Source organism: Rhyacophila brunnea, unplaced genomic scaffold (assembly GCF_057557595.1).
Source record: "Rhyacophila brunnea isolate RB1 unplaced genomic scaffold, BYU_Rbru_1.0 scaffold_12, whole genome shotgun sequence".
Lineage (NCBI taxonomy): Eukaryota > Metazoa > Arthropoda > Insecta > Trichoptera > Rhyacophilidae > Rhyacophila > Rhyacophila brunnea.
The window spans coordinates 12,936,025-12,960,008 of NW_028232774.1; the positions used below are offsets into that span (position 1 = coordinate 12,936,025).

At 33.2% G+C, this 23,984-nt stretch overlaps 2 protein-coding genes across 5 annotated transcripts in view; one reads left to right on the forward strand and one right to left on the reverse strand.

The window, feature by feature from the left end:
* Dyb (Dystrobrevin) overlaps window positions 1-5,328 on the forward strand; it is a 73,543-nt gene extending 68,215 nt beyond the window's left edge. For all 4 annotated transcript variants that reach the window (XM_085960819.1, XM_085960820.1, XM_085960821.1 and 1 more), the window contains 3 exons: window positions 1,412-1,545; window positions 3,152-3,250; window positions 4,570-5,328. In XM_085960819.1, coding sequence (XP_085816945.1) covers window positions 1,412-1,545; window positions 3,152-3,175 — 158 coding nt within the window. In that variant the 3' untranslated portion in view covers window positions 3,176-3,250; window positions 4,570-5,328. The remainder of the gene's footprint in view (window positions 1-1,411; window positions 1,546-3,151; window positions 3,251-4,569) is intronic.
* Window positions 5,329-12,292: 6,964 nt separating this feature from the next.
* On the reverse strand, window positions 12,293-22,776 carry LOC147077787 (ornithine decarboxylase 2-like). The gene is made up of 9 exons (XM_085940075.1): window positions 22,584-22,776; window positions 20,180-20,297; window positions 18,330-18,461; window positions 17,943-18,066; window positions 15,295-15,468; window positions 15,017-15,148; window positions 14,372-14,473; window positions 13,584-13,775; window positions 12,293-12,445 (listed from the first exon to the last, which is right to left on the reverse strand). The coding sequence occupies exons 1-9, from the start codon at window positions 22,774-22,776 to the stop codon at window positions 12,293-12,295; spliced, it is 1,320 nt and encodes a 439-aa protein (XP_085796201.1).
* Between the last annotated feature and the right edge of the window lie 1,208 nt (window positions 22,777-23,984).

Genomic DNA, 23,984 nt, shown 5'->3' on the forward strand with positions numbered 1-23,984 from the left:
GGAATTATTATGTAGGCCGGTTTCTCTTATGCTTTTTATGAGGCTGTCCGGTATCATTTACTCTCGCTGAATATACCATTAGAAGCCACTAGACCCTGAATGCCAAGAAGCATGTTAATCTTTCCATTATATATTATTTTCGTTTAATATTAAGCATGACCTTCAATGTAATGTTCATAACTTATAATAACAATCCAATTTTGAACTGAGATAATATTGATGAATAAAAAGTGTACTGAATTACTTTGTATTGATCAGTCAAAAGTTTGAGGTATTTTTTTAGGATGCGGTTTTCATGATAATTTTTTATTTTTGCAATCTATATTATGATTTAATGCATCCATCCGCGTCCGTGCGCCTAAATTGGTTGTTTTTATATTATTTCATTCATCTTATAACAAGTTGAAATTTGTTTATATTATATTCTAATTATTGCCATGTAAAATTCAATTTGAAAGAACCAATAACCAATCAATTAACCTTTAGGTATTTAATTCATTAATCAAATAATATCTATACAGCAGTGGCGTACGGTCCATAGATGCTGCGGAAGCGACGCATGCCTTAATTATGCCAAGATATAGTGTATATTTGTATCCATAAAACCAATATATACATTTAATAACAAACTAACTTCACGGTACTGCTCCCTATGAGAGCATACATGCTGTATTGTGGTACTTACTATATTATTTTAAAACAGTGCTGTCAACGTATAATTTCTACATTCATTTGGTTTAAAAATCTGTCATCAAATAATATTTAAAAATAATATTTTTCATAATTGGATTATCCGGCGTACCAAAATATGATGTGTCAGAATATCTCTTACGATTTCAATATATGTATATGATTTTGACACGACACTCCATTGGTATGTAGGTATAGAGGTGTTTTACCGATTGTGTTCTTCTACATTAACTTTTGCAATATTGGAAGAATTATGACAGCTGGGAACAGTACCAGTGTCACACAGTTCATTGTGCTAACGCTAGTAGTCTTAAAGTGAGTCGCACGACTACAATACATCGACTTCGCCTGTATGTGATTTCGTTGGCATTCACAAGACAAAACTTAATGTGCTATCGCATACAGCATCGATAAGACATTGTTTGTTGGCACTCGTGACGCTCTGCATGCATGCTAATGTAGGTGTAAGTTCAAAAATAGTCACCACCAATCTGGAAAAAATCCATTCTCCAAAGAGTTCTCAGTCAGTTGTAACTGCACTTCTATTACTGAAAACCGTAAACAAACACTGTGTTATGTTCAAACATTTTCCATTTAATAATAGTGTAAAATAAAAACAAATCTATTAATTATGCAATCACATGTTGGATATGATCACTACCATTTGGGCTACTAACCCAACCTAATAAATGATTCGGTTGTCTGTCTGGTTGTGTTACAGATTTTGAAGAAGATGGAGACGACGATGAAGGTGGAGTGGCTGGGAGCGAGGAGACGTGGAGGGGGGAGCTTGCTCGCCGCTTGCAGAGAGAAAGGTTCCTCGCAGAAGTGAGGGCCAGAGACCCCGATCCGCAGGTAACCGCTTGAATAATTGAAATAATTGAAGACTGAATGATATTAATCATAAAAATTCTGATTGAAGACCACATGCAAAGAATATGCATACTAAGTCACAGAAAACAATATTTTGTAGAAAGCATCTTTCTATCCAATGTGTAGTAGGAATGATCATTAATAATACATAAGTATAAGTAAAATCAATCGTTAATATTATGTTATATTTCTGGCTGTGTTATAGTGGACAAGTAAATGTCAATACGTAAATTAAAAGTTCATTCATGAGGATATGGACATATTGACAGACATTTTTTACAATGAATGATTTTTAGCCATTCGCCCAACTCACTGGGTTTTTGCTTTGGATCAAACCAATCACATAAAGCAATAATATTTTTTATATTTAACATGTCATATTAAATTTCACTCGTGATAAGTATTAATTAAAACTTAATATGTGCTTCAAGCATTTCTCTACAGGTGATATTAATTATAATCAGTTGTTTTTTAAGTGGACTTGTAATGATATTAATTGCATTTGGTTTTCAATAATTTGTTAAAGTTACTATACCAACTCCAAAAATATATATTTTTTTTTAAATATACATAAAGAAGCTACTTTACTTACTTATAGTACCCATGACATAGCTTGTCACTTTGCGAACACGAATACCATTTTCGCTTTCCCTCCACAGATTGTTCAATATAATATTTATGGATGTAAAAAATTGGGTACTATATTATTTGAAATCACTCATAGTAGTTTATTATTTATAGATGCTCTCGTGAACAACAGATAGAACATTCGTTTCGGCAAGTGACGTGCTATGAAAATTAGACTGTAATGAAATATATCCTTGGTACATAATTTTTTAAACAGAATCATTTTGCTTATGATGAACACTTCTATTTCTATATTGTGTGTTTGAGGGTTTTTCTAGGCTGCTTCAGAATCCTTTTCTCAAATTTGTGAATAAACCATAAATTACACGAGCGTAGAATCTGTGAGACTGTTGGGTGTAATTAGACCTTAATAATATCGACTTAATTATTGTAATTTCAACTCTCACAAAAATAATATGATTGATTCTTATTCCGAATGCGTATTTTACCTAATATTTAACATTAAATATTACTTTTGTCATACATTATAGTACTATTATAAGAGGACTTAGTGTCAAACAACACTATCTGCAAAAGTGCAACATTACAGGAGAGCCAAAAATCGTTATTTTAGATTCTTGTAACTCAACAAGGGAAATGTTTATTTAAAACCTAATGTTAATATTTTATAATTTATTGTGTATTGTACATTTATCTTGCTAATGATGATGTTAAAATTTATAAGGATAGTTAATATGAAAACAAGGGTAACTTATGTAGTTAGCGTTAAACTTTACTGACGATTTAATAAGAAATTAGAAAAGATTGACATAACGTTGTTTGACTATCATGTAACCATAAATGTAAAATAACGTTATCTCAAAAAAACACTTTTTTGTAGATAATGTTGTCTGACTTTAAGCACTCGATAATATCTTATCATTACATAATATGAGTAGGTACCTATATATATTATATTACACCTAATTGTATCTAATATGATTTTTGTTAACCCCCCAAGGGCCAATCGGCACTCCCTAGGTAGAGGATCCACGGTACATTGCTCTCTGATGTTCATCCATCCAAACAACCAGTCTTTCCATTTATTATTTTCTGCCAGGTTTGTTTTCTTATATCCTTTTTTTGTTAATCACAATACATCCTCGCACCCCGTTCTGTTGGCTATTTAGAGGCATTATAATATATTATTTTTTCAATTATTTTTTATTTATATTTTTTAAATAACAATTTATATTACATGCAACACTGTAATTATTATCGTTAGCTATGCAAGATACTGTTCAAACATTCACTCGTCGCTGCCATAGATTGTCATCAACTGTCAACATCAACATCTATCAACGCAGAGAAACACAGTTGCTTTTAATATTGTTATGTAAGGGGTCATCCATAAATGATTTCACATGATTTTAATATTAATTGTCGCATTTCATCACAAAATTTTTTATCCACCTTTCTCAAATTTCGACACATTTTCTACAACTCCCCTATCACCCGCGTCATGAATCATCGCATTATTTCAGATCCCCTTCCGTGGGGACCACAATCATATATGGATGACCCCTCATCATGAAACTCAATGAGGAGACATTTCTTAAAGGCACCTTTTGAATTTGTTCATTTTTAGATTATATATGTTCAACAAAGAATGTTACATTCTTAAATCTTGAATTATTCGGTGAATAAAAAAAACAGTTTATTAATAATAAATGTATTTAAAAGATATAATTAAATCCGCTAATATCCATTACTGACAATTCATGATATGATTAACTATTATTTGGAAACAAACAGTATACGTTTATTTAGTTACACCTTACACAATTTTTGACCACAATTTAATGCATTTAAGTGTTCATAGACTAAATGTGTTTTAGCTTCTTAGAGAAAAACAGTTTCGTTTTAGATGTAACCCAATGTAATATTTTCTTTCCTACAGAGACAAAAGATTTTGCACGCCATCGTGTGGCCTCTTTCACACATTTCATATTTATATTATTTCGAGATACCCGAAGAGTGCAGATAATCAAAAGGATTAAAATCATTCATTCGCACTCGGCAGGTCTGAAATCAGCGTGTGTCTTCCGTCTCTTTGAATGTAGAAAAGTACGTTGGGTTTCGGCTTGGTAACAAAAGTATTCCAATGTCCGACACATGTAAATAAATGTTTAGATTATTTAAATTCCCTCACCTACACCGCACCAAAATTCGTTAGCTTAATAAATTGTATAACACTTCTGCTGTCGATAAGTAGGAAATCGGCTATGTACTTAACACGGAATATTAAACAATCTACACTTAATTTCTTTCTCGAAAAAGCAATGTCATTGATCATTAATGTTGCATTTAGATAGCAGTAACTAAATCAGTGTGCGAAATTGCACATGTGCAAGTGCTGAGCATTTCTTTTGTATGCAGGGCGGCGCAGAATTGGCAGCCCTCGCCGCGCAAGCTGCCGAATGGGAAGAGGCAGTGCAGAGGTGGGCGGCTCGCTAACGCTTCACTCGCCACGTCACTCAAAGCGGTCACACCTTACGGGTCATCCCTTACTTGTAATCGAACACCGGAATGGAACTTTGAATCGGTTCAGATCAAGGAACGTTACGATGTGGCTTATTAATTACGCTGTGTAAAAATTCTGCCACTGAGCATGCACATAATATGTACGATTAAACCGTAGAGACAGTTTTTTAAGTTGTGTCATCACTGCACGCGCAGCAGTCGACACGACGATTGTCATTGCGTGTGTGCATAGCCTATTAACGGCTTTTCTGACAGAGCTATCTATATATTGTGTTAAAAATACTAACTGCATATTTGAAACCAATGAAATATTCATTAAGCCTATATATCTATGGTCTTCGGTCAATTTATGATAAGTAAAAAATTGGTAATTTTAGATGAGTATACGGTTTTACTTAGTTTAATTTGTAAAATGTACCTTTGCGTTTTTTTATCGGTTTACAGGGAGAAGTTAAATGTTGAAATTCTTCTAAAGAAAAATAACACTTGACCGCAGATATTTTATATAGGTATTTTATTTGTATTGTAAGTATAAACATATTATTTATTATGGCTCTGTCAGTGAATCCCGTTTAATACTGTTGTACTGGCTTCTCTCCCAATGCTTTTGCCAATATTTTTACAAATTTCTACTACCAAAATTTTATAACTACGAAAAATAAATAACTGCAGTAAATTTTGAATATTTTAAGAATCCGCTTATTAAGATATATAATATATATATATCTATCTAATGAAGATAAAAGACATTTTGTTATATAAACTATATTGTGTAGACTTGCTTTGCAAACTTTCTGTGCTGTTAATCTTTCCATTAAGGTTATACCTCAGCTGAGGCACAGTCTAAAAAGATCGTAACGGATTGTGCTAATGACGCGTGCCGAGCGGAACATAATTTGTCATAAAAATTCAACATGCGTCCATTTAGTGTTATGTTTATTGTTATATTAGTAATAATAATATATTCATTGACATGTTTTCTTTTTCGAGTACAGGCGTAACGTTTTTTAGTCATCTTTCCACGATATAAGAATATATTCTTACGACGCCATCACGAAAAAATTGACATGCTCTCACCTCGAATGCCGCTCGGCGATTGGTGACGAATGCGAAATTTCGTCCCACCTATTGTTAAAAATTATTTGCCGTTTCTCTTATGTATGCTCTTAATATAACGATAAAACAATTCAAAACTACCTGTGATAATTTAATAACCTGTGAAGGCAAATTGAATAATTTGACACTTCTAGGCAATATCTTGCTCTAGCCCAACATGCACGGAATGCTGAGTAACGTTAAATCAAAACAATATCAAAATGACTTACATACATCAAAATATATTGCAATGCTGCATACAAAGTCAGAATTCTTGCCATTTTTATAAATTTCTATATAAAGAATTCTATATTAGAAGAATCTAAAATAATTGTGTTAAACGGCACAAAATAAATCGAATAAATATAAATCAATGATTATAATTTAATCATTGCTTTGTCAGTGGACTGAATCAATTAACCCTCTGTGAATACTGTATACCTAGTAAAGTATACTGGATTCATATATTTTTATTGACATGGCAAGAAATTCCTATTTGTTCTAAGAGGTTGTGTGTTTACGAAAGTAAATGTTGATAGATAATACAATACGACGTATTAAATACTGCTAGTCGTTCATCTTTACATATACATCAATACTATAAATATTAGCTTAAATACCTTTTCGGTTATTATAGTTTGCGCAAATAATTGCAATTCGCAAATGACAGATGTCAACTATCTCTAGTTTTATGTGCATCTTAAAGGGCAAATTAAAGTACTGCAATTCGTGACATTCGATGCATCTCGACCATAGTCATTATCCGTATCACAGAAAAGGATTTCCAATCACTTCTAGTCAATCTCAACAAATAAAAAAGGCATCCGCATTATCAAATTATATATTTTAGTCTCGAAAGCTATGCATTGGAGGAATTTTCAATGAAATTTTATTCACTTTGATGATAAAGATACTGAAAGTTTGCAAAATAAGTCCACAGCTTTAGGCAATTCACAAAATATGTAGTCTTTTTATTCCCGCAAAGTTCAATGACTTATTGTATTAGATTAATGAAGAGATGCCTATTCAAAATATATTATTTCATATTTAAAAATATACTATTAGTGAAATATCCTGTAGATGTGGATATTGTAAAAATCCTCTTTACTTTCTCTATTTATTTGGATTATGTTTTTTTCTAGACAATGTTCAAAACAAAACAAATATACATTCATGTCTCTTATATTAGGTACATGAAACTGTCTTATGTATAGTTTTTTCAATCAATTTTCAATGAACCCCCCCCGATTGAACAATTGTTTTGTAAATTATGGCCCTTTATATTATAATGAATTTATATGTTAATATTTTAACACATTGTAAAATAATGATACTTCCAAAGTTGACGATTAGTCATTATTTTTATTATCAAGTTAATGTAATATGTATATTATAAAACACTAAAAAAACAGTATGTAATAACAACACATAATTCCTTAGAAAATTGCTGAAATATGTTTGGAGCAATGTTCCTTGTAATTTTATGTTGTGTGTGCAGTAATTAATATCAATAGCGAAACAATTCACGAACTACAAGAGACGTCTGGTGATAATAAGTTTTCTAGTACGTCACAGTTTGAAGAATTCAATAAATTTATTGCATAATTGTATTACTATTGGTGTTTTGTAATATATCATATTTTCCGCTCAGGCAAAAGTCACTATTAGCAGAAACATAGTTTTTTATATGTTTACTCTTTGACTGGTCATGTACAATTTTGTTCCATTTAGGCCTCTCCCAGGTAGTTTTGCAGTCGTAAATTTGTATTATAAGCCGCAAGCATATCATAGTTGCACAGTACGAACACTATGCGTTTGACATGCCACTTATTGGTAAATTTCGTAGTCGGTACTATAGCTAGTTACAACTGCTGAACAAGTTTATGAAATGTGTTCTTTGTTATTCTGTACATGGATAGAAGTTCTCTATCATGTTTCGCTAAAACATTTTCTCAGGGTGCCAAAAGGGCTGTCCCTGCACCAACGACATTCTATTTATTTTAAATTTGGATATTAAATGATCTTTCATATTTCTCCAAAGTGTGGCGCTAATAACCTATGTTTATACAAATATTGGTCATGATTACAGACTCAATAATATCCCAGTGTTATGTTGTAATAAAATTTTTCCACGTCTGAAATAATAAATAAATAGTAAGTATTAAATGTGCAATTAATCATTCTCTAACAAGGAGCAGCCTTATTGACCTTTGCCAGTTTAAAAAGTATATGTTTCTGCAGCTCAAAACTGATACATATTTCTACTGATTGTGACATTTGCTTGGGTGACAATATTTGCCTTTAACAAAGGCACCTACATTCCATTAGATACTATCTCCAGGTCGTTTTTTGACAATAATCCAGTCTACCATGTTAATACTTTACTTAGAAAAATACGATTGCAATAATAATTTTTCTATTTATTTTACAATTTATTGGTCGGCTCGTCAATGAGGCTTTCTTTTCCTTGATACGTATTGCAAAGCATTCTATTATAATTAGTATTGTGAATCAATAGTTACTTTATTTCGTTAATTGTTTCTTAGATATTATGTATAGGTAAAAGATATTTCAATACTTGTACATGTATACATAATGTAACTTTGATAATGTTTATAAACTCTTCATATGAAAAAGTAAATGAAAAAAATATATACATACACATAATTATACTCGAATTTACATTTAAGATGTATCTATAAAAGCTTGTTTGTTGGTGGAACGCATTAAGTTTTTTGAATAGGTATATTATTATTACAAATAATTTACAAATGATTTCAGTAGAAAACCGTAATAGCTGATTTTGGCAAATTGGGAATGGGTAATGGTCTTATTTTATTCACATTACAATGATTGCCACGAAAATAATGATGCTCGTGAATTATTAATGTTTTCCATATTTTTGTACGGTGTCGAGTCATGGACCTTGAGGGCAAGGAAGCGGAAGACAATTGATGCCTTCAAAATGTAGTGTTGGCACCGAATGCTTCGTATTTTTATTAGACAGAGCACAGAACAACCTAAAATCATCCTGAGACTCCAAATAAAGAAACAGCTCTCGAATATTCTGCAATTTTTTGGAGATATTATTTGGTGTAGACCATATAACCTGGAGAGTGGTCGTTTTGTCAGTTTTAGTGTCAATGGATTTAAATCAAATCCACCCTCTATTACTACAATAATGTTGGCTGGCTGGAACATCTTTATAGTCCACATTTTCTCCTTTGTAACGAGCATGGACACCACATGGCGCCTTCAAGAATCCCCGTCGACCTGTATTTGCCCAGGTCATGCTAACATTCCATAGTTCCGCCGTATATATACTGTGGGTGGTATTTAGCCGCCTTGTAGGACACAAAGTTGCCGCTGCTGAAAGTTGATGTTACGGGAGATGACACTTTGCAAAGAAAGCTGACTATCCGAATAGAAATGGCAGGAACAATATTCAACTGAATGTGTATTATCTGGGTCTGACATGTACTTGGTTAAAACCATTTGACGTTTGTATTCTGACAGTGTTGTTTTACGGTAAAAAGTCAAGGCACCTTATTGTTCAGAGCAACCGTATACTGAGCTTCGAGAACAGACATATTATTAGAATAAATAAAATGTGATATACATTTTCAATGAATAAATAAGGTGACATTGCATTTTTCCCATTTTGTCATACAGCTGGTAGGTCTAGTTGTAGTGTAGTAGGTTTTTAAACACAGGAATTCTAGGGCTTTGTGTCAAATTTTGTAAATGTAGAACAAATGGTTTCTTAATTTTTTTGATATACACGTTACTAAAAAACTATTCTGGAGCATTGTTTGTCACGGAGTCCTGTAATTTCTCTTAATAAGTTCAAATTACATGCACAATGGTTGTTAAGTATAATTGTGAAAGGTGTTGTTTTTATTTTCCAAACTTTAATATTAATTATGTATTAAAATTGTATAAATTTGTTTTCTTTTTAGATAATGTTTAGCTTTTTGAAAGTCTTTGTAAATTATTATTGTACTGCAAATAAAAAAATAATAATTAAGCCAGGTGACCTCAAATTGGCTATAATAAAAATATGAAGTATTTGAGATTATGTAAATACATCTTTTGTTTTGTTATTTAATAATAAACAACAATATTTTGTTTGTGATATATATTGTGCAGCTTATTTTATTTTTACTTTTGTTATTTTTTTTATTTATTGCATTTAAAAAAAAAATGAAATGAATGTTTTAAATAATGTGACAATGATTGACTCCTTTTATTATGAATTAAATTTAAAGATTTGGTGTACAATTATTGTTTTATTTTTTCTTACAAATCTATTTTATACTCCTCTTTGAAACCTAAATTAGCCTAAATATTTTAACTTAAAACGAAACTAAGACCCTTGTCCACACAGACATCCAAAGCGACCTAATACCCCGTTTATACAAGCATGGGCTTACTCCTGGAAATATGTATTATCACTGCCATAACAACAAAATGCTTTTATCAACACATTATCATCGAAGATGTAAGATTGCATGCATGGATCAAAAAAGTTCTGAAGCTTCTGAATTTTTGTTACTTACTTGCAATGTAACCGGTATACATTTAAAATCTTCATTTGTATTAAAGTATTATGAAGTTTTTATTTTCATAAAGAAAAATTATTGTAATATTGTTGTATGCCTACAATGGCCGAGCGGTAAAGCGTCAATGACATTGAGCTACTTTGCAAGCTGCTAGTCGGCGAGTTTAAAAGTCAGCTAGTGCGATTGTGATGATGCCACACAAAACTTTCCACTCAGAAGCCAACAAGCAGGCGAGTTGAAACCATCATTTTTGGTACTATTTGACAGGACGTATTGAGTAGTTCGTTTTTTTACCGGCAGGTTCGCCACTATCGCTCTACTGCGCAGACGCAGATCGGCCTACATGCCAGTGAGTAGCGAGTAAAGTAGCCCCCCGGCTTTCAACTTTTCTCGGTAGATTGTTTAGTCTGCTTGTTAACTAGTTCGATGATGACACTGAGCGAGTTTACAAGCAGATTATAGCTTGTAAAGTTCAATGTCATCGACGCTTAACACATCAGCCTATAATTTTATGGGTTCCAGGTCTGGAAAAAAATTCACGTGTTTTTGATTGTGTGTTCGGACCCAGAGTATGTACCTAATAGGTTGAGCAAGTGGCTAACATCAATCTCTCGTAAAAAAAAAACAACCTCCATTCTCCACATTGTACAGGCCCATACTATGATCTTAGAAACAAAGGTAAAATTATTATTCAAATGGTACCTAAATCGTCTACACCAGCAGTTCCCAAACTGTGCTCATTCCCCACAGACGTACTGTAATATAAAGCAAGTATCGTATGAAAAGAAACGGGGGGTGGCCTTTTTGTGATTTTTTCACAAATTCTTACTGGGCACCGGAAAAAAATCCCCATTCGTGTCATGGACCGAATAAGTTTTGGGTCCCCTGTAAATACTTCACCAACCAAGGGAATCTTAATAAAATAACGAGTTATTTTTTATAAAATAGTTTAATGTTGGTAAGTCAACTAGTATGAATAAAATAAACTTTCAATTAATATAGTTTTATAATGTAAACAACAATACAAAAATCTTACATTTACACAACACGTTATCTATTCATTTATCATAATATCTTATAAAAATATTTAGCTGATTTACACATAATATTTCATAAGGAAAAATCTATGCTTATAATTATTACACACATCAGTATTGCAAGAAGAATTAATTCGAATATATCTGACATAAAATACATCATTTAAAAATCAATTCATGTATAGTGATTGCCTGCCACATCGTTTTATCATTATCAATATTCTCTTATTAGTAGATATAGTATTTAATTGTTGTAAGAATATAATATTTCATAAATAAAATTGTAAATAGTATGTATAGTAAAAAAATAAAATAAATGTTTCACAAAGACAATATCTTACGAACACAAATTTAATGCATATATTTAATATTATAGAATATTTTTGGGATCAAACAATAAACATTGGATTGAGAATAGGATACCAAAAAAATATTTATTTAGTTGTGCAATATGGAAATTTCATTATCCATGGAAGTATTATATTTTAGTAAGCACTTACCCTAGGAGAATTATTTGGTGTAGGTGATTCGCAAATACGTTTTGGACTAGTAGGAATAGGTACTTCAAAACGCATAGGAGAGAGCACGATAGCCAATTCTTTGGCAAAATCAGACTCTTGTGATGATTCAGAAGAAATTGATTCTTGTGTATCGTCACTATTAATTGGAGAATTAGTATTATTTAATACCGACGGCGGAGTTTGTAGTCCAGTTAATGTGGACGGACCCGGCATTGGCGATATACGTGATGGAGTTCTACAGCTTCTCATAGGAGATGAAGGGAAAACTGTAGAAGATGGAGAAAGACACGACCGTAGCAAGCAAGCTGAACCAGTGATACACGGGTACGTTGAATAACTTCTGCCGTTTATCGGTGATTGGACTGTAGATGTCGGAGATGCTACTATGTAAAGCGGTGAATGCTTATCGGGAAGTATGATTACTGTTGGTTTCTTCGTGGACAATGCTGATGTTAATGTTCTCGGAGTCGTCAGAGCTGAGAGAGGTGGCCATACTGGTGACAGAGGAGTCGGCGGAAGACTTGGTGCCACTATTGCTGTCAATCGGTGTTTTCCTCTGAAGTGACCAAGCTGCATTAATTTATTCCTGTTGATTATAAATGTTTATAGGTAAATACCAAAGATGATTTAGGATAAAAGAAAATTATCATTTTATTAAAATCCAGCATACAATATTGGTACATACTGTTGAATAAAATTCCAGGTAGCAAAGACTTGATAAAATATGGACTACTGAAAATAAAAATACCTACTCAACACATCTGTGAATGTAGATGGTAATTTAAGTAATTTTTACCCTACAACTAATGTTAGAGATAGGGTGACAAATTATCGAGGTTAGAGTCATTTATATAAGTGAATCATTGACATTATTATACGGATATGATACCCATGTATCATCCCCCTAATATCCACTAGTCCTAACCACCGCTGCAATGAATTTCACACCTGCTATCATTGGTAACATCTGACCATTGCAATTTTGTAGACATAGAAAAACTGATTCTGACAGTAAAGCGATTCGAAAAATTTTAATGACACAGAACGTTTTAGTTGAATACTATTTATTAGATTTTAAATAAATAAAGAGTTTATTGTGTATCAATTCGTTTTAAACATGCTTATCATTTCCGCGATTCCGAGAAGACAGGAAAAAACGGGTCCAATGGCCTTAAGAAGATACCAAATACTAAGTTACATTTTGCTTATAATAAAATTTATTGCAATACCTACAGGGTTTATAAGATAATAAAAAAATGCATATTTTTTTAATTTAAAATATGATACGATGGAAAAAATGAAAACAATATTAAAATCACAGAACAGATTAATAAATAGAAGAGGCTCCAATACATTATATTTTGACTCAGGGTTTTGAATATGTGAGTGTCCTACGAAAATGAACCACACATAGATGTGCAATAGTGTGTTGCAACCTTCAAAATACACCAACACAACACACCAGTAAGGTATTTCAGTTCCCATTATTTGTTTGTTCCCTGGTAAAAATCTATTCATGCTTAAAATACAAAACGTTAACCAAAAAATATTGAATTTTGCATTTATCGGTTGTGGAAATAGACAACTCGTAGCATATTATGTAGTTGGGCTAGGTCCTCGTATATTTACATTTGGGCCTTTATTTATGTAATAATATATCAACTCTTTTATACATACCATGTTGCTTTGGATACGAAAGCATGCTCGGTTGGCTCGCCAAATCCATTGAACTTGGTGGAAGTTGTGGTGGTGTACGCTCCGAAGCTGTGGAACAGCAACCAACTGGGCAGAGGCAGTGCCGGAAGCAAAATGTCTTTGGCCACTATATCAATTCCGTCGCACGTCGGGCCCCACAGACTACTTGGCAACAGAGGACCTTCCACATCCTAAAAAATATAAAGCAAAACAAACTAATAACCATGGACAGATTGCCCCGGAGGGACTCTAGGAGAAATCACGGTAGGCCAACAAATCCTATTTATTCAATATTGAACATACATAATTCGAAACCCTCAGAAACATACATAAATATTAAAACAATTATTTTGAAACATATTTGTACGATGCAGGACTCCGACCTGTATCCATAGGATTCCAACAAATGTGTTATGCCAATTATGTTTGTTCAATAAAGAATAATTATTATGATTCTGATGCGTTTGAAATTATTTAGTTTAATTTCCATCACAGAAATTTCACTTATCACTTTTATCGCCCTCCGAACTGTTCAATATATTTTGACAATAGGAATTATTAATTATTTTTATGTCAACTCGTTTTATCTGTCAATAAAATATTATTACATTGGTCAATTTATCAAAATCAATTTGTTGTCAAAATTGGTAATTTGTTTTGTGAGCTCTTTCGTTTATTCAGTTCAAACTACATATTGAAATTATTATGATAGTATTCTATTTATAGTCAAATTAATATTCTATTACTACCCATTCGAATTAATAAATATATTTATAATCGATCTTACCTCGAGAGGCTCTGGCTCAATAACAAGTCTATTGCTAGCAAGTCCAGCAAATGAACTATACAATCCATTATCCATGAAATACATAATGTGCTTATCTGTTTTCTTTTCTTCAATTCCATTTTTATATGACGGCGTACTTCCATGGCTAGGACCTGCAATGCAGTCATCCCAAAGACCATTTGACTTCTGTGCTTCTTCATTCGAAGATTCATTATCACTCCGGGAGTTCTCATTTACACCAATATGTACAGCGGTTACTTTTTCGACTGTTTCATGTTGAGCCAAGATTCTACTTTCTTTTAGAATTTCATCGCATCTACCTCGATAAGTTTGACTGTTATCACCAGTTTTTCCCATATTCATTGGATCTACAGAATTATTTTTATAATTACTATTGTTGTTATCCATAGAGAATTGATCAAACAATGAAACTAATTGGGATATGTTACGTGTTCCTTCGATTGAGAATTTGTTTCGGTTATCATCATTTGTAAACCTTGGAGATAATTGTTTGTTACTATTTTCTGTAGCTTTAGCTATGTTTTCATTTCTTTGATATAAATTACTATCTGAAGACACATTGGCTTTTGATACATTTGGAGAAGTCTTTTTGAAACTCTTCGAATCATGGTAAATTGGCATCACCCTTGCTGAATGAACACTGCATGCTAGTGTAAAAGCAGATGCCACAAAAAAGCGTCCTGGTTCAGAGATGATTTTGGCTCCGCAGGAAACAGGAAAGTATTCATCAATAGCTTGATTTATAACAGTAGCTATCTGAAATTCAAACACAACATCAAAATGAATATAATCTTCCAGTGATACTCAAAATGCCACCACAATATAACTGAAGATTGTAAATTATATTTCACGGTTTTGACAGAGTTAATAAATAATAACTCATAATATCGTGAAATGAATACCTGTTCTATTGAAGACCCTCTATCTCCTGGGAAGCCTCCTCCAATATCGAGCACTTCCATGTGATGGCCGAAATCTTTGCCGATATTGAAAAGCCGCCTGGAGACGGCAGCACCTCTACTGTAAGCTTCAGGTTCTCCACACAATGAACCAACATGAAAGCAAATACCTACCACCTGTTAAAATAAAAATATTTTGATCGAAAGATGCTAAAAACACATGGATATTTCTTTGTCACTAAAATATTGCATCATTGATTCCTAATGATATTCAAATATAATGTAAATAATATTACCGTAATATAACGCAATCAATTTAAATTCAAAATACAATATCATTCGAAATGGATAATTATTATAATGATTTTGGAAAGGATTGATAGTAGAATGCTATAGGTCTCAATAAATTATAAACAGGGTCGGTCCTATTGTCCTATAAGTGTGAGGCCCAATTGGATTATGAGCACAAGGTCTCTAGGTATATTAATTTTTATTCTCCAAAAACGGGTTGCGCATTGCTTATCAGTATGAATGGTTTACTTGAAAAACTATTTAAAAATTATTTAGACTTTTTATCAACTAATTATGTATTTACTCATACTTATTCAAACTATAAACTATAAATTCCTCAAGCCTGGGAATTTTACCACTATTATTGGGCTTCATGGCCTGTTGTGGTGTTTAATAAAGAAACAAAGAAACAAATTATGATGTGAATGAGCTAATTTTGAATGTATTTTTCAATTCACAAAATTGAAAACCAACTGTAGTCTATCATTTTGATACCAGATGGAAGTCTCCCACAGGAGACCACCTCAAAGGGCGGACCGAACCATCAACTTTCCCATTACACCACAGCCTACGTCCACTCTTCGCGGTTCTTGCAACCCTCGGCTGAGCGGAGCCCGCCTCAAAAAAAATTCGAAATTCGAATTCGTCTACGCTCCCGCCAAACCATAGACGCGGTCTACCAAAAACGACCGCTCGAAACAGCGCCGTCGGTAAAACAGGGAGGTTCGCGACCAACACGACAAACAGGACGCCGCGAATCTGTCAGTTGGATGGGCGCGAAAAGCTCTCTCTCGCCTCGGACCCCGAACAAGAAGCATCTCCAGCCAAGCCGCAAGCCCCGATCCTCTCGTATCAGACGTCGACCAGCCAGCATCTCTTCTCTCGCCTCAGACGCGGAGCAACAAGCATCTGCAGCCCAGCCAGCATCTGCAATTCTCCAGCCAACAAGACCGCGTCGGCGCCAAGCAAGCATCCCAAGCCACAAGATTTCAAGCTAACAGCCAGCGACGCCGCGTCTGTAGCCCGCCAAACCGACATTACCATCGCCATGACCAACCCACCGCCAACGACTACCCTGCATAGCGATATAATAAACTGCCAGTAACAACCTCAACGTCCGTGTCTCTCAATTCCACCCCGCTTCTGGCCTGCTAGTGAAACGGCCTTCACCATTCTCCTTGACGGAGAAAGGCCGGTATCATTTCCATTCCTTTTTATTGCGACTCACTTAGGGTGCGAGGCCCGATTGGATGTGATTGGGCCAATCGCTCTAAGACCGGGTCTGTTTCTTAAATATAACATTAAACTGTTCTATAATATACTAGGTGTTTTGTGTTTTACGTCAGTGGCGAAGGCTCCATACTAAGCGATTATTTAAAGCCTACCTTCTAAGAAAAATATATCTTCAAGTATTTAATTTATATTAAAATAGGTAAATAAAAAATATGTATGCAAAATATAAAACAATTGAGAGTTATCTATCGTCAGAATTTATAATACCCTTTAACTTAGTTGAGTTTCGAATAAAAAATAAGTGGCCACAAGCGCCATCTATTTTTAACTGAATTAGCTTCGGATTTCTATCGACAGAATCCAATCTACATTTTGTATCGCTATGATGTCACATAACATCAAGCATGTCTGTAAATTTGAACTGAATCTATAAGCGCTACAGAATACGCTTACTGTAGGCCCTACACTCTTTAGGAATATGTTTATTGTCGATGTCTGTCATATATATATATACATAAATAATAAATACATAAGATGATTAATTAAAAAAATTATTTCTATTGGATTAAATGAGATATAATTAAAAATTGTTTTTAAAAATTAAAAATAGTTGTAATTTATTCAATCAGTTATGTCAGTTGATGATATTCATGAATGTCATTTTAATTTGTGATCTAAATGCAGCGTATTATTGTATTTTCTGAATGTAGATAAATTATCTGCTATTGTACCGAAGTCATTCGTCAGTGTTTTAAATATAATATAAGTATTTTAGACCGGTAAAATTGTAAATTGTTGTGGAGCAGATACGATACAACGGGTTTTTTTGAAGATGACATATTGAGAGCGTATGTTGCGTGTATGAATGTTTAGGGAAATCCATAATTTAAGCTCATCGTTCAGTTTTATATCGTCAGTGAGCTATTGAAATTTCATCGATTTAGTGTGTCATTGTCATTAGTGTGTACCTATTCATCAGTAGTAATATCGGATTATCTCTTTATTGCCCGTAAGTATATCTCACAAGTATATTTCCACAGCCTACCTCTTTCCAAAAGTCACCCTTCACCAATATCTTACGTGTGTGGTTGTTGAATTTTATTTCAGGGTGTTAAAAACAGTATTACCTTAATATTAAGTTCTTTGGCTGTCTTTAACAGTGCTGGAGCTTCGGTATATGGACAGCATCCAAACTTCTGACCCAAAGGATTTGTTACAATCATAGCATCGCATCTGATACGAACCAGTAATCTATATAAAAAAAATAACATTGTGCATAAGCCTGTAGCTGTCAAAATATTAACGAAATATTTATCCAGTGATAATAATACTTCAAAGCAAAAATAAAGGCCAATATTATTTAATTGTTTCAACTAGTATATAAGTATCGAATGGTCTGATTAGACAAAAAAGTTTTCATACTCGTATCAGCAAGGTTGTCACAAATATTGACTAAGATATATTTAGAAGATTTCTTAATATTACGAAGAACCTAATCTAGTTGTTCGTATTACCTGGCTGTTGGATGAAGGACTTTAATCTTCAGGAGTTCAGTGTGTGAATCAAAGGTAAGAAGGTCAACTCCACTACGACGAGCATGAAGAACATGAGGTCTTGGTTTTGCGGTATGAGCAAATACGATTCGACTGAAATACAAACAATTACATTAATCATAATAATACAACAAAGACAGGAGAAAAATCTGAAATATGGTTATGTTAAAAATCATTAATTCAAACATCTAATGACCTGTGGTTGTGTGTGTCAACCAGTTTTGTGTTCCTATACATTTCACGTTGATTTTCATAAATCTGACTTATCCGTGCATTTTCTATAAAGAAAATAATATAGTAGCTTCACCGGAAAGCGTAAAGATGCATGTTTTTCATAATCCGAGTGTAAAAAACCCAATAGAAGCATAAATCAAAATGTAAAAATTATTGTTGTGCTTGTATATTGCAAAGGTAACATTTTCCTAAAATCTCCTCTAGATCCATTCTTCAATGAATTCATTCTCTCTCATATAGGTTGTTCATTGACATGTTCAATACCTCCTTTCAATTGTGTAGTTCATGAATTCTTTGTGGTGAGTAACTCAACTTGTCTTTTATTTTATTTTTTCTGACCATGTCCGATCCTAATAAGATTTTTTTTTTTTTTGGATTTAAATGGATGTCAGCCCAGCCACTTGCTCAACCTATTAGGTCCAAACTCTTACTCCTACACAAATTGAAAAACAATGTGTACTTTCAAACCCAGGATTCGAACCTGGGACCCTCAACTTTTATTTACTTCTAATTGAGATTTTTATTCAATTGAAATATGTATCCTTTTTACTTGATTTTGCTGTTATGATATTGTTATTTCTACATAGGTATAAGTATAAACATACTTACTTATACAATAGAATCTCACCAACCTGGCACTACTTATATAAAAATAATCTGCCAGATTATTGGAATGTGGGTAGGTACTATGTTAATGTGGAAAATAAGAATGAAAGTGTGCTTATTAAGTGAATAGCATTTTTGTTCAACTTTCCATAACTTGCTCTAAAGCATTTCTGATGTCGTCCTTTTTGGTTAATTTTTATAAAACTCCTCTGTTTTTTCTCGCAAAAAGTGATGTATGTTTGGCGTGTTCTTATACCAGCTATTTATAACTATATTATGAGTCAGATAGTGCCGGATTAGTGAGGTTCTACTGTAGATACATTTCAAGTGTAATACCTCGTTTACATGTGCATGGATATACTGTGCACAGTTAGAAAATTTATGGGGAAACATGTATTATCCTGCAGTTGGCAAGGTTGCGTGCATTAATCAAACAAGTTTGGAAGCTTCCGAATTGTGATGATTTATTGCGGGCAAGTAAAATTATTTTCGATCTGATAGATAGAGCGATAGATGCGAACATGCAGGTAAAAAAACGAACTACTCATTTTGACCTTAACCGATTTTCAATATGACTTGTCAGATAGTAGTATAAAATGATAACCTCGCGTCTCGCTTACTCTTGAAGAATGAGATTGGAGAGACAGTCAGCACTTTTACGTGTAAAAAGTTATTGTCATGATAGTAATAAGCACTATTGCGGACAGTAATTCCATGCACGTGTACAGGTGCTGTAAGTCTTATATTTTATATTACAAGGTGCATCAGCTGTTTACAAACAAATAAAACTTATGAATTTGGTGGCTATAAAAATGAACAAGAAGGTGGTGGGTATAAGAAAATGATCTTCATTGTGCACTTCAGTCAAGCACAACATTATTTAATCAATATTTATTACAAAACGATTCGAGAATGATTATAAAAATTCGAAATAAATCCTTGTATATGTTAGTTAATGACATTAAGCTCACTTCGGATTGATTCCTGTAGCAAGAACCTTATCAATTTCTATCATTGAGGCGCAATCGAACCCCATTCCTAATGCTGCCAACACCTCCAAAACTACCGGATTGTAGTTGCATTTTACCGCTAAAATAAAAAAGAATAATACATATAAGTATATGATATTTGATGTAGGTATATTTGATATGATTATTTATATCGACCGTGTTTAGGAAAAAGGGCGTAACCCACACAGAACAAATTTCACAGGAGAGGCAAAAAACATTTTTTTAATGATTTTGGTTTAATATTAATAAAAAAAAATAATCACAGACATTGGGTGTATGATGATTGATGATTTGGTGTAATATATTTTCGATCTACTAATAATTAAAGAGTTATTACAGAAAAATCATTGAAATTGAGGGTAAATGCTTTTTTCCTTAAATTAAAACTTAATTAAACTTAAATTATAACTAAACCTGAATTAAAATAATAAATCGGCATTTGCGGCTTACTTTCTTTTTACAGAACGTGTATTTAGTTGTATATATTATTAATACCTAATAAAAGCACTTTTCGAAAAATCGAGGGTTACGCCCTTTTTCCTAAACACAGTCGATATAATGTGATATTTTTTTTAAATAATTACAGTCGAACTCGGTTATTACGATCACAGACATAGCGAGATCTCGGATGTAATGAGGAAACATTCGTTGACATTTTAGTTTATGATTTTCTCCATACATTTATTCACTTTTATAATGAGCTACCTACTTATCGGATATACCGAGCAAAAATATCGTCGAAAATTTTCATAAAACTGTTAATGTGTCGATCAGTTAAAAACATTTTCGACCCTAAGCAATAAAATCCGACCCTAGACCGATGCCGCCGGGATCGGATTACGTTTATGATACTAGTTAAGTGTCTAAGTACCTAATTGGTGTTTTCGCCGATAACATTGAAAAAATATCCACGCATATGGCTGAAATTTCATGTACAAAATCCAAACTGAAGTCAGTAGGTACCTACCAGCGTTCATTATAATCGACAACTTCTTTTGTAGTTTATGAATTCCATGCTTGTTTAAGGAAAAAATTCGAATTGCGACGTCGGTCCCATCTTCCTCGTAATAAACCAAGTTCGATTGTATTTATATTTATCACCACAACAGATAATGACGCCCAATTACATTAGTGTAGGTAGTGAAACTGTAGAGTATGTAGTAGTCGTAGTGAAATAATCACAGAAAGACCCTGGCTTGATAAAAACACTACCATCGTAATTAGCAATTCAGTGCCTGTCTGTAGTCGGCCTTGTGTTTGGACTATATCTAGAGAGAATTTTCTGTACAATAACACTTCATGACGACGGTGTTTTTATGTTTTATTTACTGAACGTATATTCTAGAAATTGTTGGTTGATTGTTTAAAAAACTTGTTTTATGCTTGTGACGCTACTACAAGGCGTTTTCATCAGTACAGCCTTAGAAAATAAATCTCAAAGCATAAAAGTGTAGACTTGCTAAAAATGAATATGCAGTGTGAAATAACGTGCAACCAAGGCCTGAACAAAAACGATGCATAAGTGCGAGTGAGAAAGTATTCGGTACTCTTATAATCTCTGCGATACGCGCTAGAGTAAGATAAAAGGTTTACAGATCTGGGAGATGTTTTGCTACGGTGTAGCCGGCAAGTCTTCGCTTATTGCATAACTAAGCGTTGATAACCGTGTTGCTAAAATTGCTATTTCTTGTGTTAAACATAAAGTCAGTGGTAAATATTTTTAGTTAATTAAGTAGAAAAGATGGTTCTGTGTGTTGTATTAAAATATGGTAGCCGTACTCAAGAAGATGGTATTACGTTTCATAGGTAAGTTGATACATGTTCGTGATAATATATTTGTATACTATTATATATTTTAATATCAGTGACCTAGTGTTTATTTAAAATAGCTTAAATTATGGATATCTTTACCTAATGGTTGCATTTTGACCGCTTAAAAATACTATATAACGTAAAAAAATAGAAAATTATATTTTAATTCTGAGCGTCTAAGTGCGAGCACTTTGGGCGAGCACTAGCGAAATGGTCTATGGTCTCGAACATTTGTAGATGAATGTGTTCGCTTGCCCATAAACCAAACGCACGGCACGCGGCTTCCTTTAGCAATGCAACGGGTGGCGTCTAGATGTATCTATAGTCTATGCGTGCAACTAATTAATTGGTATTTATTTAGAGATGAAACAAAGTACAGATGTTAGATGCCAAAAAGAAATTTTTAAATGCAAACAACATATAACTAAGGAAACAACAAAAGCTACTCCATTAACAGCAGGTAGCCATTTCGCATAATAGAAAGTTCATGTAAATCCGAATCACTTTATATATAGTCCAAACTCTTCCGTCATAAACAAATAGAACAACCTACCATAATAAGGCTGTATTCGAGGCATCAACTGTCTCCATATAGTGGCCTTCGTGATAACGTCCTGCACATTGAGAAGGGTGAAGGTGTTCTCGTAACTGAGACTCTTGGCCACATGCCGAGCCATCTGTTTGTCCGACCATTCGTCTTCCACCACCAGCACAGTCCGTTTTGCTCGCTCAGTGTCCCAAGACATATTTCAAGTCTTTTCCCTACAAAATAACTACCTCCTAATCAAATTATAAAGGTATGTATATATTTTTCAGTTGTCATAAATTGACCAAAGCTAATAAACAATTATGTTCAGTGGTAGGTATAGAGTATTAGTCAAACTGGTTTTTTATTCGTACTTTTTAGCATAAATATTTCAGAACATACGCAAAGAAAATTCACACAGATTGTACGTAAAAGCGTATCGGAAAATTCTGGATTATATGCACTGTTAAAAGCTCATCTAGGGTAACATAACATCGCTATAGGATTGGTTTGTCGAAAATCCGTTTTTGTCGAAATCGACCTTTGAATGCAGAATGATTTTTTGTCTCTAAATGGACCAGAACCATCCTTTTCTTTAAATTGCTTTGTAATGAAAACCGCATTCATATGCTGTAAAAACAACAATTTAAATACCTTCATGTATTTAAATATAGGATAATCAAATTTGTTTTTCGTCTCCTGAACATTTGACATTTGGTCTATTCGACAAACCAATCCTAGGGCGACGATAAACAGACATGTAAAAGCCAAATTTGAAATAGAAGAAAGTTACTAGATAGATCAGAGGTTCACAAAGTGTGTTCCGGGGGCCAATTATGTCCCGCGTGACTTTTTGATGTGTCCTGCAAGATTTATGTTAAATCTGTATTATTTTTTATTCTTCATATCGAATATTAAAAATTACATTTGAAATTAAATATCCTCTGGCAAGAATGAGGACTTTCACTTGGGGTATATATCCAAATATAGTTAAACATGCTCATCAAATGGTTTCTTTATTTGGAAGTACTAATATTTGTGAAAATACATTTTCTACAATGAGCATTAATAAATCAAACTTAAGATCAAAATTAACAGACAACCATATTGCATCTGTTTTGTGACAACCGCAAACTTTGAGCCTAGATTGCAGGATTTAGTTTCAAATAAACCATAAGCATAAATCACATTTTTAGTATTTTATTGGGTCTAGGACGATTTGGCGCCGGGACAACTGGACACCACGGAATTCGAAAATAAATAGACGTTAGGTACTTACTTATAGGTACTTTAAAAAAATATTTAATATTATTATTTATATTTAAATGATTATATTATGATTTAATAATTGGTGAGAATGTAAATATGCAGACGTAAATAATGATTTAATCGTGCATATGTTTAAGTTCCAACGAAAAAAGAGTTTTT